This window comes from Struthio camelus, chromosome W (assembly GCF_040807025.1).
Source record: "Struthio camelus isolate bStrCam1 chromosome W, bStrCam1.hap1, whole genome shotgun sequence".
Taxonomy (NCBI): domain Eukaryota; kingdom Metazoa; phylum Chordata; class Aves; order Struthioniformes; family Struthionidae; genus Struthio; species Struthio camelus.
Window position 1 is genome coordinate 15,655,856 of NC_090981.1, and position 17,192 is coordinate 15,673,047.

Below are 17,192 nucleotides of genomic sequence, written 5' to 3' on the forward strand. Positions count from 1 at the left end.
TTCCCAGGGACTGAGGTGAGGCTGACTGGGCTGTAGTTCCCCAGGTCCTCTTTATTGACCTTCTTGAAGAGAGAAATGACATTTGCTCTCTTCCAGTTCTCAGGAACCTCCCCAGTCACCATGGCCTTTCAAAGATAATTGCCTCGCAATGACATCAGCCAGCTCCTTTAGCACTCATGGATGCATCTTATCAGGGCCCATGGTATGTCCCATTCAGCAGCAGGCCCATATTTTCCCTACCCTTCCTTTTGCTGCAGTTATACCTGTAGAAGTCTTTCTTGTTGCCTTTCATGTCCCTCACCAGAACCAACTTCAGGTAGGCTTTGGCTTTCCTAACCCCATCCCTGCACACTCGGACAGTATATATTCCCCCTGGATCACCTGTCCCTGCTTCCACCTCTTGTACACTTCCTTTTTATGTTTGAGTTTAGGCAGGAGCTCCTTGGTCATGCATGCAGGACACCTTTGCTTGACTTCCTGCATGTTGGGATGGACCATTCTTGACATTGGAGGAAGTGACCCTTGAAAAATCAACCAGCTCTCCTGGATCCCTCTTCTCTCCAGGACTGTCTCCCATGGGATTCTTCCAAGCAGATCCCTGAACAGGCTGAAGTCTGCTCTCCTGAAGGCCAGGGCGATGATCCTGCTATTTGCCTTGTTCTTTTCTCTCTGGATCCTCAACTCCACCATTTCATGGTCACTGCAGCCAAGGCTGTCCACGACCTTCACATCCCTGAACAGTTCTTTTTTTGCAAGTATCAGGTCCAGCAGAGCACCTCCCCTCATGGGTTCCTCAATCAGGCAGCAATCATCAATGCACTCCAGCAATCTCCTGGATTGCTTGCGCCCTGCTGTGTTGTCCTTCCAGCAGATGTTGACTTGGTTCAAATCCCCCCCATGAGGACCAGGGCCTGTGAATGTGAGGCTGGTTCCAGCCTCATTTACCTCTCCTTCTTGATCAGGTGGTCTGTAGCAGACACCCACCACAACATCACCCACATGGATCTGCCCTCTAATCCCAACCCATAAGTTCTCAACTGGCCTCTCAGCTGTCTCTAGGCAGAGCTCCATGCATTCCAGCTGCTCTCTCACATAAAGGGTGACTCCCCCTCCTCACCTTCCTGACCTGTCCTTCCTAAAGACCCTGTAGCAGCATTCCAGTCATGCGAGCTATCCCACCATGTCTCCGTAAACGCAATGAGATCATAGCCCTGCAACTGCACACAGACCTCTAATTCCTCCTGTTTGTCTCCCATGCTGCGTACATTAGTGTTCAGAAAGCCACCCAGTCATGGTGAGATACTTCTGCATTAAATGGAAAGATGTACACATATATATGTGTGTGTATATATATATATATATCTGCCACAATGCAACAGATATACACACTTTTAAACAATTACCAACACAAAGCAGTATAGCACCTTATTACATGTAGATTCTTCTGCATTGTTGCTGAACAGTACACTGGTCCAAAATTACTAAAATACTTAAAAAAACCCTATACATTGGGTCATCAAAACATGAATAAAACAGCATAGTTCTTTGCACATATAGTTTAGTACAGATTGTTAGGAATTCAGGATTATATATAATTTTATACCATAGACTGCATTTTTACAATGCATTTCTATTTTACAGAAACAATAAAAAATTTAAAAAAGATTTGACAAATAAAAAGAGGAGACACATACTATCATAAAGACCACTACCATAGAGCACACATTGCAAGATAGAACATATGCAAAAAGCTAGCTTTCTTCAAACTAAAATTTTTGCTATTTATTAATTGTTTGGTCATTTCTGACCATTTTATTAACCCCCTGAAAGCATACCTCTGACTGAAACTGAATATATTGTTCCTTCTCTCAAGCCCCACAGGTAAACAGAAAAGATCTAACAAAATAATTTTGTAAGAAATCAGCTATGTTTTAAACAAAATAAGAAAGGGTTTACATTATAACAACCACTTTCAAAGTCCCCAACATTTCAAAGTGGCTCATTTTCTCTAAATTCAGGATGCAGCTTTGTCAGGTTTATCTAGGCAAGATGATCGAAAAGGAGGAAAGATAGTAATAGGATTTCTGCTTGTGGACACTATAACAGGAGGCAGTGTTGAAACTTTTGATGCTGAAGTATTGATAGCATTCAAAATGGCTCCCTCTGGACTGACCAATAGTTTTTTGATAGATGTATCTAAGTCAAACACTGAAGTATTCCTTGATAACTGACAGTTCCCAGGGTGCATGGCAGAAATTAAAGAAGTTGCAACTAAAACATTAGCTGGAGGTTTTATCACTGAAGACGTAGACAATGTTGTTGTTGATGGTGGTGCACATGCGCTAGCAGGAGTATTCAATATATGGGGCACTGCATGTACAGTGGGTAAAGCATTTGCAGACCCTGAAGAGTTCACAATTTTTGTAGAGCTTTTCAAAGGATGTTTTGATGTTTGCCAGCTTAATGAATTAGTTGGTGCTAGGGTAATCTTCAGGGGTATAGGATTAACAATTGGTACACCTTGAGCCCCTTGACCATGGTTAATAGCTAAAGGAAGAGGAGTCTGCTTTGTATTAGAAGAGAGGAGAAGAACATGGCTGCCAGGTCCAAGGCCTTGTGATGGAACAATAAAATGGGTACCATTAATCATTATCTCAGTTCCAGGTGCCAAAGGCATACAAGTGTTAATAATTATTTTCTGTTGCATGCAAAGTTCATTCAATTGATCTCCTTCCTGGCTTTTTACAGTGGGTGAAGCTGTAGCCACCTGAATAGCAGAAGTACAAGTGTAAGTATGACTTTGTTTCACTATATTGGGTGGCATCTGTTGGCATTGTAGTGAAGAAAAGTTGGGAAAACTAATGACTTTACCTGTATTTTGTGAAGCAGAGGACAATACAGTTTGAGATTTGTGATTATCTGCATTAGTTGTCACAGCAGCTGAAATTCCTGGTGACTGAAACTGAAGTAATGTGGGTGGCTGGTCTTTTGGAAGTGATGGGAGAGCTGGAACTGCTGTGAAGTGAGGAACTGTATGTATCACTTTGGGGGAGGTGGCTACAGATCCAGGCAGGCTAACAGCTGGAAATTGTAAAATAGATGATAAGTTTTGAGGAGATACTGTTGGTTGTGTAGTTGAAACTAGCACAGATGAAGCAAGATGTCCTGTTTCTCCAGTTGATATATCCACAGTATTTCCAATATTCGATGTACACAGTTGCTTAGCTAAAACTGGCCTTATTCTTGAAGTGTTGTTTCCACCAATCAAGACAGTAGGTTGTGTCCCAACAGAAGTCTCACTTGATGTTACTGAAACAGATTCCAAATGTGCATTTGCTGCTGTTACTGTAAAGGCAGTTGCAGCTTTCGTTACAATACCTATGGATTCGTTCAATGATGTAACACTTTGACTTGCAAAACTTGAACGTACTGGAACCAAACTACCACTGCTTGACAAACATAAAGTAAAGCCCATCTTATTTTTGTTTTCTCCTTTAGAAATGACAGATTGCAATATATTAATTGGTGGAGCTTGTTGTTCGTTGCCTTTGGTATTTACAAAGGCCTGACCTATGTTTAGTCCAATTTTCACATCTTTTACTTGAGCCACATTAGATGATGATTTTTTTTTTATTGGTACTTCTACTGTAGATGGAATCAGAACCAACTGTGGCTGCTCTGTGGCACCAACAAAGGTTTTCTTTAGGGAAGAAGGGAGGGTCTGTTTTGATGACTCTGTAACTAGACTAGATGCATCACTGGGAAGTGGAGGATTAATGAAAACTAATTTCTGAGCACTTACACCAGTGGATGCTGGAGAAGGTATAATATTGACTCCTGTAGCCCCACATGGAGACAAAATAGGTGGATTTGTGACTAACATAACTTTTTGAATTGGAGTACCACTGATTACATCTCCATTTTTTGCTGTACTAGTCTCAGATTGTATAAGAGGACGTTTTTTAGTATTACCTTGTTGCTCTATTGAAGAATTTGGGGTAATGCCAGTGTTATTCTGTCCAACACTAATTGCATTAACAGGACTGCTTGGAATTTCTGACATCAAAGTGCTAGTTGATGAAAGGGGGGGCAAGAAAGTAGGAGAGGACACATGACACGTTTTCTCTATTTGATCCAAAATGCCCCCACGAGGAGGCTGCCCTAATGTACATTTGAAATTTTTCCCCTTTATCTGATTTAAACCAGCAGGAAAAGCTGGAATGTTGACAGAAGCAACTGTTGAGGTGGCAAACCCAGAAACAGATGATTGTCCAAAAAGTGGAAAACCAGATGTGGCTGTTGCTATAGATGAAAGAGTAGAGGTTGATAATGCTGTGGATTTTGGCACCAAAAATGTCTGAAGTTGAGGTGCATAAGCAAAAAATGAACTAGGAGATAAACTATTAGGTGAAATCTGGTCTGGGTTTGTCTGTACTTTAACAATTCCTGTGTTCCCACCTCGTGTTGTTACCATTATAGACTGTGATTCTCTTATACACACTGTTTTTAGTTCTTGCTTAGCTTCAGAGGAGTCACTGTTCTTCTGTGATGTGAGACTATTAAAGGAAGAAGTAGTATTTGTAGATCCACTTAATGTTGTTACTGATGTAAAAGGCTGACTAGCTGTAGAAACAGTGGGTAAAGCCAAAGATATAGGGAATGTGGCAGCTGAAACTGTACTCTTGGTTTGGTCAGTTTCACTGTGGCTCATTGTAATTGTTGATGATAATGAGTTACTTGTTGAGGTTATAGAATGCAATGGGTGCAGTCTGTTCACAGGACTAGTTAGTTGTGACAGATGCATAATATTCTTGTTAAAAATTGTACTAGGCAGTTGATTGGTAGCATGTGCAGTTGGTGTTACCAGGACAGGTGTTAAAGAAACATTGACAATTGCTGCTTGTGAGAAAGTTGTACAGTGCAGTTCAGAAGACTTTTGTTTCAGTGATTGAACGTCCTTGGATATAATTTTTCCTTTGTTCTGCTGAATAAGAAAATTCTTAGGTTGCATGACTTTTTCTCCAGTTTTAGGGTCAATCACAGGCTGCATTTGAATTTTCACTGACCTGTTGTGAAGGTCTATTGGTATATAATGGCTACTTGGCATTTTGTATGCTGTTTGTAAAGGACTCCTTGAACTGGTCTGGCAAGGCAATGTTGGTTTTATTGGCAGTGATTCCATAGGTGATATAACTGTTTTTTCAGAAGTAGATACATTTATGCCCAAGGGAGGTAGCAGTTGATTTGTTAAGGTCACTTTGTTTCCAATACTCTTGGCAAGCAAGGCCTGGATGGGTTTGGTCCCTTTCAGAAAATTTGATACTGATGTTGCAGGATCTGACAGGGAAAATGATTCTGGAGCTGGTTGTTCATATTGTTTCAGCTCAGTCAAACAACTATCTGTCTGCATGCCTCTTTCTGAACTCTGGACTACAGCCTCAGTTGTGCTCAACTTAGCTTTCTTCCTTGGTGAAAGTTCATTTGTGCTATCATCCAGACAACTGTTCTGCTTGGACTGTCGTTTAACAGATTTGGTCAGTGTCTTATGTATTTCTTTAGAAGTCCATTCTTTTTTTAGAAGTCTGCTTTTCCCTGCAGGTAAAACCACCTCTAACAGTTTCATTTCATCTGCAAAAATAGTAAAGTAAAAACTGTAAGTATTTTATATTTTGCAATTGATACATCTATATGACAGTTTAACACCATTCAGATAAAGGCAAAGTGCTAGCTTATAATTATTTGTCATGACAACTATCAAGAACAGTTTCTGAGGTGATGACAGCATTAATCATCTGTACTGTATTTTACTTTTTTTTTAAAAATAACTTAAGCTACAGACAACAATATAAATTCTTCTGAGCAGGCCTACTATTTTATCACAGAAATAATTAAGCAAAAAAATGACACAAGCTTACTAATACATAAAATCAGAATTCTCATCTAGGTCATCTCTGCCCCCTTCTCCTGGTCTACTATCTATCAAAAGTGCATCACAAAATCGACTCCAGTATACTTACGCTATAATTAAGGTAAAATATATGACAGAAACTTGCATGAAAAAAAACTGGTAGACCCTTGAATCAAGACCCAGGCTATTAAATTTCAGTAAATACTTACGATGATCTTTTTTGGAAGCATCCTCATGTTCTGCAGACTCCGAAGATTTACTGGTTATTACTTCAAAAGAGTCTTTGTCAGCATCTCCCTCACTTTTGTCATTACTCCATAATTCTCTGGTAAATTTATCATGATCTGGCTGTCTTTGAAAGTCATCATAGTCTTTCTTCAGTCGAGACCTTGAAAATAATGACATACAACTAACTTCACTGAAGAACAATACTCAATTTTTCATGCTTTTACTTGTAAGTTCCTCCCAAAAAATTTTTCACATAGAAAAGGTAGCCTAGAATAACCTATGCCCTTTAAAAATGTGCAAGGTAGCTAAATTCAAGTCTCTAAAAGTCAGGAAATAAAAAGTGGCAGTAACATCCCTTCCCTCACTGAAATGAAATTCTATCCTCTAAAGTTCTCTAACAATAAGCAACAAGACTGAGTAAAATCTGACCAATCACTACTTTCCTACCTCCATTTCCTGCTTCTTCATACACCTTGCATTATGATGATTAATACCTGAATCGCTACAGGTACATCTGTAAGAAATCCAGGAATCTACTCTTTCCTCTGAAAACAACTTCAGCTAGAAAAATAAGCAATTCTTGTTTTCAGGAATACATCATGTCTTTGGCATGGTTAGATGACCATAATGTTTCTTTTTTCAGTAAAATATCTACCTCATTTCACAACCGATTAAATAGCTGCCACTCACTTCCAGAAGCTCATATTCCATTAGTAATGTGCAGAAGATAGAAATACAGAATCACAAAATAGTTGAAATTGGAAGGGACCTCTGGAGATCATCTAGTCCAATCCCCCTGCTCAAGCAAGGTCATCTAGCGCACGTTGCCCAGGATTGTGTCCAGACGGCTTTTGAATATCTCCAGTGAAGGAGACTCCACAACCTCTCTGGGCAACCTGTTCCAGTGCTCAGTCACCCTCACAGGAAAGTTCCTCCTCATGTTCAGATGGAACTTCCTGTGTTCCAGTTTGTACCCGTTGCCCCTTGTCCTGTCACTGGGCACCACTGAAAAGAGTCTGGTTCTGTCTTCTGTACACCCTCCCATCAGATATTTATAAACATTGATAAGCTCCTCCCTGAGCCCTCTCTTCTCCAGGCTAAACAGTCCCAGTTCTCTCAGCCTCTCCTTGTATGAGAGATTCTTCAGTCCCTTAATCATCTTTGTGAATCTTCGCTGGACTTGCTCCAGTAGGTCCATGTCTATCTTGTACTGGGGAGCTCAGAATTTGACACAAGACTACAGATGTGGCATAGGTATTTTAATACCTGACAAATACGTATTTTACTCCATTTGAACACTCTTGTGAAATAGTATCCACTGTGACACCATACTCATCTTGATATTCACACAGTGCTACTTACTCTCTTATCCTTTCTTCTATATCATTGCTTAGATGAGATCTAGTGGTATTTTAGCATATAAGTACAGTGAACTACAGAGCTCAGCCACTGGTAATTAAACATGACATCAGAAAGATTCATTAAGAAACCAGTGAAGAGATGCTAGTAATTAGCAAACTGTCTAGGGCAAAATTTAGATTCTATCCTGGACCTAAACTCAATCACTATGACAGTAAAAATAAGGTCTTAGTACTTCCCTAAATCATAGAATAATTTAGGTTGGAAGGGACCTCTGGAGATCTCTAGTCTAACTCCCCGCTCAAAGCAGGTCTAATTAGATCAGGTTGTTCAGGGCCTTGTCCAGTCGAGTTTTGAACACCTCCAAGGATGGAGATCCCACAACCTCTCTGGGCCCCTGTTCCAGTGTTTGACTACCCTCATGATGAAATTTTTTTTCCTTATATCTAATGGGAATTTCCCATGTTTCAACTTGTGTCCACTGCTTATTGTTCTGCTGTTTTGCACCTGGTTCCATCTTCTCTGCATCCTTCGATCAGGCAACAATAAAGTTTCCCCTGAGCCTTCTCTTCTCCAGGGTGAACAAACCCAGTTCTCTCAGCCTCTCCTTGTACGTCAGGTGCTCCAGCCCCCAACCATCCTGGTGGCCCTCTGCTGGGCTTGCTTCAGTATGTCTGTGTCTGTCTTATATTGGGGAGCCCAGAACTGGACACAGGACTCCAGGTGAGGCCTCAGTGCTGAATAGAGGAGAAGGATCACCTCCCTGGACCTGCTGCCTACACTCTTCCTAATACAGCCCAGGATGCTGTTGGCCTCCTTTGCTGCAAGGGCATGCTGCTGGCTCATGGTCAACTTGTTGTCCACCAGGACCCCCAGGTCCTTCTCTGCAAAGCTGCTCTCTAGCTGGTCGGCCCCAGCCTGTACTGATGCATAGGGTTATTCCAGCTCAGGTGCAGGACTTGGCATTTGTCCTGGCTGAACTTCATGAGATTCCTGTCAGCCCATTTCTCCAGCCTGTCCAGATCCCTCTAAATAGCAGGTCTGCCCTCCAGCACATTGACCGCTCCCCCGCAATTTGGTGTCATCCACAAACTTGCTGAAAGTGCACTCTGAATCATTATACAGGTCATTAATAAAGACAGTCGACAGTGTTGGCCCAAGTATTGTTCCCTGAGGGACACCACTAGTAACTAGCTGCCAGTTGGACTTTGTACTGCTGATCACCACACTTTGAGTCCAGCAGTCCCGTCAATTTTCTACACACATTATCATCCATTTATCCAGTCGATACTTAATCAATTTGGCTGTAAGGATACTATGGGAGACTGTGACAAAGCCCAAAGGTATACAACATTAACTGTTCTCCCTTTGTCTGCAGGGCCAGTCATCTCATTGTAGAAAACAATCAGGCGTGTTTTGCTCTTGGTAAATCCATGCTTGATGTTCCCAATCACCTTCTTGTCCTTCCTGTGCCTGGAAATGGCTTCCAGGAGGATTTCCTCCATAACCTTCCCAGGGACTTAGGTTAAGCTGTCCAGCCTGTAGTTCCCTGGCTCATCCTTCTAAGGTGGGTGTGACATTACCTAACAGACAACAGTAGCACAAGCTTCAAGATGCAGTGGCAACATGCCTAGTTTTTACAGGGCTTTGAATCTGGGTTCTAGTCCTCACCTCATTTTCATTGATGCCATTCTTAGCTAGCTTTAATCCTGTCACTGCTACACTGATGTTTCTCTGATGCACGTGATCCCAGATGGACACTAATTTACAAAACTAGAAAGACTCTTAAAATAACATTTTAAGAACTGGTTCTCTGATGAGGTTGTTGATGACCAGTTTAGGTAATTTTAGATTGTACTTAATACCATATATTGAATTAAAAAGTTGTAAGAAGACTTGGTCTAGTTTTTTAATACTGTTTTTCAGGAATTTCTTGATCAAACAAACAGCAATATTAACCCTAGCTAGATTATGATATGACATAGCTTGAGACAAGTATGCTTAGGGATCCTAGAGCATTTTGGAAAAAAAAAAAAACAGGCGTTAAATCTCAAATTTACTTGTAGTCCCTAAATCTGTTGCAGAAAATGTTTACCTCTTCAGACTAAAATACTACCTAGACCTCATTCCTATTCTCAAAGTATCTTAATTACCATGATTTTAGAAGCCAGCTAAGATTGACTGTTTTTTAAAAGTAATGAGTTGGATTTTGTTTCACATTTCTTGCATTATTGTTAAAAAGAGCAGCTAATTACCTGTTTCTTTGAAAAGCTTTCATTAGCTTTAGTTCCCATGGTAACAGTTCATTAAGCAGTCGTATCAATGTACTATGTAATTCCTTTACTGCTTGCTTTCGATAGTACCATCTTCCCTGTGAACATAAATAACATTTATCATTGCATTATATCTGAATCTTGTTATACTATAGTAGTCCTAGAACAATCTCAGTATACTTACTTACAACATAGAAAAATAACTAGAATGATTGATATTAAGTCTCACAATAATGTATTTTCCCAACCTTCATAAGGTAAACCTAATACTTTTACAGTTTGTATAGTGCAAAGAGATAATATCCTAATTTATAAAAGCAACAGTGCAGAGATGTTTACTTTTTCAGATTGTTCAGAATTAGAACTGAAGTAGAACCCTGCAAACGGTTACACTACATGTTTAAAATTGCTTACATGAGTAACCCTAATATATGCCATAGTTGATTCAGGTCAAGGAAGCCAACTGCATATGCAAAGCTTCAAAACTTAATATTAAAAAAATATTTATATTAAAAATGTATAACAATTTAATATAATGTATAAGTGATATGATTTATACAGACCCTTAAAAAAAAAGGTTGATATCATTTTCAGGATTTCCCCCCCACACACACATTTTGCATTACATTTTCCTTACCCAAAATTCTAGATAAAGTTCTTAAAAGGAAAGTTCTGTAAATTGGCCGTTTATAAACTAACAGAGTATGGAGTAGGGAGCACTTTCTAACTGTAAAAACTTTAAGTTTTTGATCTCAATCTTGTAATTAAAAGCCATTTTCTTTTCCAAACTGAAATTTACTATGTATAATCTTATAATGTTCCATAAAGAATTCTTGTTTTGTTAAATCTGGAAAGGCTGATTGAGGATAAAAACATTGTGAAAAATGAGCAGTATGCATGCACAGCACACAATTTTCCTCACTATTCATTTAAATAATTGCTGTCAGGGCCCTGAGGGAACCAGTAGTCTCTGCAACCTCCCCCTGCTCCTAGGGTTTTGGTTGCCTGTGCTCAAGGGCAGCTCTGATACAGCACAGCCGTGTAACCTGGGATCAGACTGCTAGGAAAACAGCTAAGGTGGGAGAAAGAGCTGGGGCCCCCGCCCTTGGGCCTTACCTGAGCTACACTGTAGGTATACTGTGCCCAGCTGTTTCCCCGACCCACTGACTGGGCTTCCCAGCTTGACCTCAGTCCTGTCTCATCACTCTGAATTTGTCTGGCCATCACTGGACTGTGGCTGACCCTGGTTGCCATCACTGGACCTGCTCTGCTCTTCTTGTTCAGGTGCTATGGGACTGCACCCTGATGATGAGGGCACTGCCCCTGCCTGCCTTGCTGTCACCCTCGGCTCCTGGCTCCCCTGCCCTTGCAGAGCAGCCATTCTTGCTGCTCCCTGACAGGCAATGTGTGATATTTACAAATAAAAATTAAAAAAAAAAACAGTCAATATAATGCTGTGCAACACATCTTTTTACATTCTTAGACACATAAACCTTCTAAATATTTGTTCTAAAAACTTTATTATCAAGTCACTCACAAAAATGAGAGAATATGTATATACAGGCAGCTACACAACCAGATAATGTATATTATATTGCTTCTGCCACTCTACCAATCCAATGTATTTTTGCTTAACTGATGATTTTCTTTTAACATCCTCTCTGATAAGACTAGAGACAGTAAAGACAGAATGGTTCTGCAGCAGAAAAAGAAGTAAGACTTAGGAACCTATTTATATTTGATATACATCTTTAGCTTTTGGTAGAGCTCTGTTCCTTAATAACTAGCTGCATTCTAGCATGCACAGAATTTTAGGGCAGGAAAAGCTGTACCAGGCTTGACATAGCAGCCTTTCAGCAGTCTGCAACAGTGATTCCTTTGTGACTAGTGGAACAAATTCCTTTCTACCTGTTCCTAGCAGATCTCTTCACTGTGCACAGAACAATGTCAGGCTGCATGCTTATTTTTATGGATAATCATTTACATGTTACACAACAAAATTAATGGTTACTCATTCATTCTTTAATTAAAGCTCTTAGATGTTTCTAAAGCTTCTTAAATGGAAAAGGATACCATATTACCATACAGTGTTTGATGTCAAAAACAGAAATCAGGAAATTGTGTTCTAATTTCACCCCATTTGTGGCCTGGTGCACATGTGATATATTGAAGATAAGCTGCCATTAAGCGCTGTATTAGAAAATAGTCTACATGTATATTGTAGCCTAATTAGGCATTTGATATTGCTTGTTAGTAGCAGTAGTCAACAGAATTAGCTGTGGATGTGTAAACCAATATTAACTGTATAATTTATTTTCCTCTTAAAGAGTGTATATATAACATTTCATAGAGATTTGTAGAAGGATGAGTTGATATACTGCATAGTATTAGTGGCATGTATCATATCAAAAATCAAAATAGCCAAAATAAACAATATGATTGTGTGACCAATCAAAGAACTCCTACAATGGAAGAAGGCTCAGAGGAGACAGGCAAGGGCGATGTGCCCATGAAGCTCAGGGAAGAATGTAAGGAGTGACTGACCACAGCTGTTGCCAAGAAAGCTGAACTTATCTCAACACAAAGGGGACCAGAGGGTGGCCTTTGTTCTAGATAAATGGCTATATCAGTTAAGTGGATCAACTGGTTATATCCGCTGAGTGGATTAACCAGCTGTGTAACTCTGTGTCCCTGAGTTAATCAATCTTTCCGAGTTAGCCAGACCAGCATGGGCAGAGGGGGCGCTAAACATGGCTCAGGCCAACACAGAGTCTAAAACCCAAACAAGCAACAAAAAGACCTTTGAAGAAAGCAATGGGTTTGAGCTGGTTTCAACCCACATATTCCTTCCTGGTGATTGGGGATGCCCAGTGTCATAAGCATATTGTAGAGACCAGTAATGAGAATCACATTTGTATTGTAATTCAGCTGTATATTGCAATTTCTGTACTCTGTTTGTACTGTGATTTAAGTACATTGCTGTATCACTCTGCTAAATCGAAATCCTGTGTAACATCAAATAACTTCAAATTAGTAAATTTGGTATTAAACATGCAACCCTCAATGTGTGGAATATCTATAAAAAGCTGGTCAGAGAGCACTGGACTCTGAAATTTAGCAAAGAATAGAATGACTGAAAACAAGAATAAAAATACTTTTGAAAAATAACTGGAGAGTGAAAAAGAATGATGAGAAGATTATATATTTGAGAGACTTATTTACCTCTAAATAAAGCAGATTCTGATAAGGAAAAATGGAATATGAGCTAGATATGGCCACTGAGTAAATTTTGAAGTAACAATTGTATCATGGGTAGACACAGGTAAAAGGTTTAGTTAAGAAGAGACTTCAAGACTTCATTATATTAATTATCACTTCAGGGATGAAGAAAATGATCACAAGTCACATTTCTTCTCCTTTAAAGAGAAAATATACACTCAGGAAATTCTAAAGACAATTCCCTAAGAAAATATCCTTCAGATATAACCTCTAGAAAGCTCCACATACTATTTGGTTCCCAAACATTTCTATGCAATTATAATAGCTAATTTGAAAAATTATTATATTGTTATTATCTTCCTGTATCCCAGCTATTCATTTTTCTTACTTGGACTTAGTAGCTGGCAATAAATCCATCAGTAACAGCACATATAAATTAACAGAATAAGCCACGTGAAGAAATTCCTTTCCTCAGAAATAGCTGAGTCAGAGAAATATGAAAAAAATAAGTAAAAAAAAAAATCTTTATTCTTTATATCATTGTGGTTCGATATAATAGAGATTTGTGCAAAGTTCAGACATTAGACAAACAATCTGCTGTCATTCTTTATACATATAAAACTAGTAAAAAGGGAAATAAACAATGTTTCTAACCTTGAGACACATCACTACCTAAATCTAGTATCGCCTTTCCTATGGAATTTCATGCTATTTTGTAGTCTTGTGCTCTTCTAGAAAAAAGCAAATGAGTTACTGATAAGGATATGATTAGCCAATTAGTGGTAATACCCCCTACCTAAGCATTACATGTTGGCCTATTACTCTCAACATAGAGAAACTTTAAATTAGAAAAAAAAAAAAAAAACATTACCCAAACTCTTTTCCATAATGTCAGACATACAGTAATTTGTCATAACAAATGGAAACGGCCACAAATGCGGTTTGGGAGATTCTGGTTAGACAAAATAAATGTTCCCCATTAATTTAGTGGAGATAATTCTAAGTATGATAATATTTTAGAGTCCACGTTCTTAACTAAATGCTTATGAGTGCTCATGAGTTATGTTCCTGCTTGGTCTGCAATTCACAGTCCCAGTTCCACTGCATTGGCAGCATAGTAGTATAAGGACAATTTTTATCCAAGAAAAGAAGTGACAAGGGCCATGCCTCCGAACTTCCAGCAGAAGCCCTGCCCCCTACTAGCAGTCACATGTTCCACTTGCCCTGGAAGTCCCTCCCCTTTCCCGGTCACATGCTCTGTTTAGTCCACCTTTTTGCAAAATGTCATACCCCCACATGTTTTCATACTGCCCTGTGATTGGCTGTCCCAGCTGCCTCTTCCAGGTTACCCAGAAGTACATTGGAACAGGAAGCCCCCTTCCACTACATACATGGATGCTGCCATTTTTGACAATGTTATACCCCCATGTGTTTTCATACTGCTCTGTGATTGGCTGGTTGCCATTTTTTGATATTGTCATACCCACATGATCTCAGAGGACCCCCTCTGATTGGCTGCCCATTTCCTTCAGACCAGGAAGTGCTCATACAAAAAAAAAAGTATAAATTTATATATATAATATATATATTTATAGAAATATATAAAGGAATGTACAAATATGTATTGATATATTTTATTTATACATAGGCACACTTATTTATTCTATATATGTGTATATAGAGTGTATATATATACACACGTGTATAAAGATATATAAATATATTTATCCATAAAAGTGTAGCTATGAAATGTATAAAACGTTCTGTAATAAGAGCTAAATAGAAAGTAAATAAAAGTTAAAAGTAGATTCGCGCACCCCCCCCACACACACTTTACAAGTTGGCTGAACAAGCCCTAATATGTTTGGGGTGGGGGGAAGTTCAAGAGGGTGGGGCACCAAAAGGGTATTGGGGGGGGGAGGTGAACAAGGTAGAACATGCCCAAGTGCTACAGACCCCTCCCAGGAGGCCCACCAAGGGACTCCCTGCACAAACCCTGTCACATACAAAGAAGAGCCCGATCCTGTGAGCTGGACCATGAGGTCCCCTCACTCAGCCCCAAACTGCCAGGATGACAATACAGTATTACTGGGGCAGCCTCTGGGCTTTGCATGGTGCTGCAAGACAGGCAACGCTGACCGCTAAAATGGAAAGCCAGAACAAGATGCCAACTTCAGAAGAATGTGTGCATGGGGACGATAAGGAAAAGCCCCAAAGGGCTTCCCAAAAAAGTCCCTGCGAACCAGAAGGACCAGCTGATGGATCGTGAATCAGGAACTATATTTTGAGGTAAGTTTCACACAGAGAGGGTGGGTGGTGGAGGTGGGGGGATCTCCCTTTTGCCTATGGCTGTGGGGGAGCTTACAGCTACCTGTAAGACCATTACAGGGTGCAGGCTTGTGCTCTCTGTATTTCCTTATCCTTAGGTCAATGCTGCTAATAAGAGGCAGAAGACCATTTATGCAGTCAAGACTGTCCTGTTAGACCATGATTACTGCGGAAGCAGCAAGACCCAGGCTTTGGGATGCAGACTGGAGACCCATGCTCTTAGAGGCCACAGCTACTGCAGAAAGAGCAAGGGGAGCAGTAAGGGCAATGGGGGTGCTGCAGAACTGAAAGACCATGATTATTATCAGGTACAGAGGAGCGGCAGGCAAGGAGAGCATAGAAGGGCTGATCACACTGTCACAACTCTAGACTGGCAAAGGGTTATGGGGACCATGAAGGCCCTTAAATGCAAACTGCTTTTCTGAACCTGATGGGGCAGTGAATATGTCTCCTACTAGGACAGAAGATGACCCCCTGGAAGGGACTTCCTGGTTACTGCAGCCCCCTGCAGAGCAAGACTGTGCCCCTTCATGTTCACAATGAGGATGTCTCCCAGGAAGGGCCTCCGGCAGCCTTCCCAAGCCCCCAGGGGACACTTGAAAGCCCTGCTTTACCCCCACCCTCAAATGTAGCAGGGGTGGTGGAGAGGGTGGCAGCCTGACCTGTGGCTTCCATGGAGCATGTTCGGCAGTGGGAATGGCCGATCCAGAGGCTCGGGGCTAGGTGATCTGTCAAAGAATACAGATTTGTTAATTTAGATAAGCTTCATGTAGCGATACCTGATGAAACACTTGTTTGGGGCGTAGAGCAAATTTTTGACCATTTATGCCAGCTGTTAGAACCTGGTGATTATGCTCAGCTCAGTCTGGGAGTTGTCAGCATGCACGACTCTTTATATTCTCCTGTTATTAATTTAAGCACTATGAATGCAGAGACATTTTTAGACTGGTCAGTACTCTCTTGCAACGTGAGAGCGTGCTGCGTTTTCATCAGACTTTCCACCTGGCTATCAGTATTGTAAGAGCCATTGGGGGTGGGGTATGCAGAACCCTACAGTCTATCCCCCATTCCAAAGTTAGACAAAAAGCAGCGCTATTTAATTGATCTAAATAACAGTGACGATACTCTCCGTTTTGCTGGGAGTCTCACAGCACATACAGCAGTGAGGGATCTGACAGATGCAGAATTCTTAAGCAGAGCAAAAGAGCTACATTACAAACTGGGGTTGTCTGTGCACAGGAAGGTCACGCTGAACAAGATCCCCTTGTCTGAATATCTGCTGCATGTTAATATATGCGTCATCCTCCTATCTGAGGGGGGAAAAAGGGTTGGGAATTTTAAGCCAAATGACAGTCTTGGTTATCCCAAGACCTGTCTCCTCCTTTTACCCAATGAACGTTAGTATGGTGTTAGGATGCTGAAATGATCCAGAAACCAGGCTTGACAGCCTATGAAAAAGCTAAGGTGTGTACTTGGCACATGTGAAGCAGAGTGATCAGGAAAGGGGGAAATTAACTGTTTTTCCAGAACAAAATGAGACAGAAGCAGAAAAGCCCCTTGAGACTCCTGTGGACCCCGACCCTGTTGTTAAGGAAGTGCTGGATAATGTGCATCCACAGTATAAGAAGAATGCCCAAGTGCTCCTAGGTAAACTAGGGCAACACAAACATGCAATCTTTCAATCTCAGTGACATATATATTTCAGAAAACAGAGGAGCAGATTCTTTCCCTTTTTACATTACCTTTTCAAGGGAACTGACACTTCCCACAAAGCTCCTGCTGGGGAGTTCTCTTGAGTTACAATAGGCCGGCTTTCCTCTGTCGCCGGCTTTCCTCTGTCTCCCTCTTTGCAGCTCCTGACACTGAGTGTGCATTGT

The 17,192-nt window shown here is 40.6% G+C and overlaps 1 protein-coding gene across 7 annotated transcripts in view; it reads right to left on the minus strand.

Moving 5' to 3' along the window:
* Nucleotides 1–1,246: 1,246 nt before the first annotated feature.
* LOC104146064 (uncharacterized bromodomain-containing protein 10) overlaps nt 1,247–17,192 on the minus strand; it is a 60,994-nt gene continuing 45,048 nt past the window's right edge. For all 7 annotated transcript variants that reach the window (XM_068924878.1, XM_068924879.1, XM_068924880.1 and 4 more), the window contains 3 exons: nt 9,751–9,866; nt 6,118–6,296; nt 1,247–5,628 (listed from right to left, as the gene is read on the minus strand). In XM_068924878.1, coding sequence (XP_068780979.1) covers nt 2,015–5,628; nt 6,118–6,296; nt 9,751–9,866 — 3,909 coding nt within the window. In that variant the 3' untranslated portion in view covers nt 1,247–2,014. The remainder of the gene's footprint in view (nt 5,629–6,117; nt 6,297–9,750; nt 9,867–17,192) is intronic.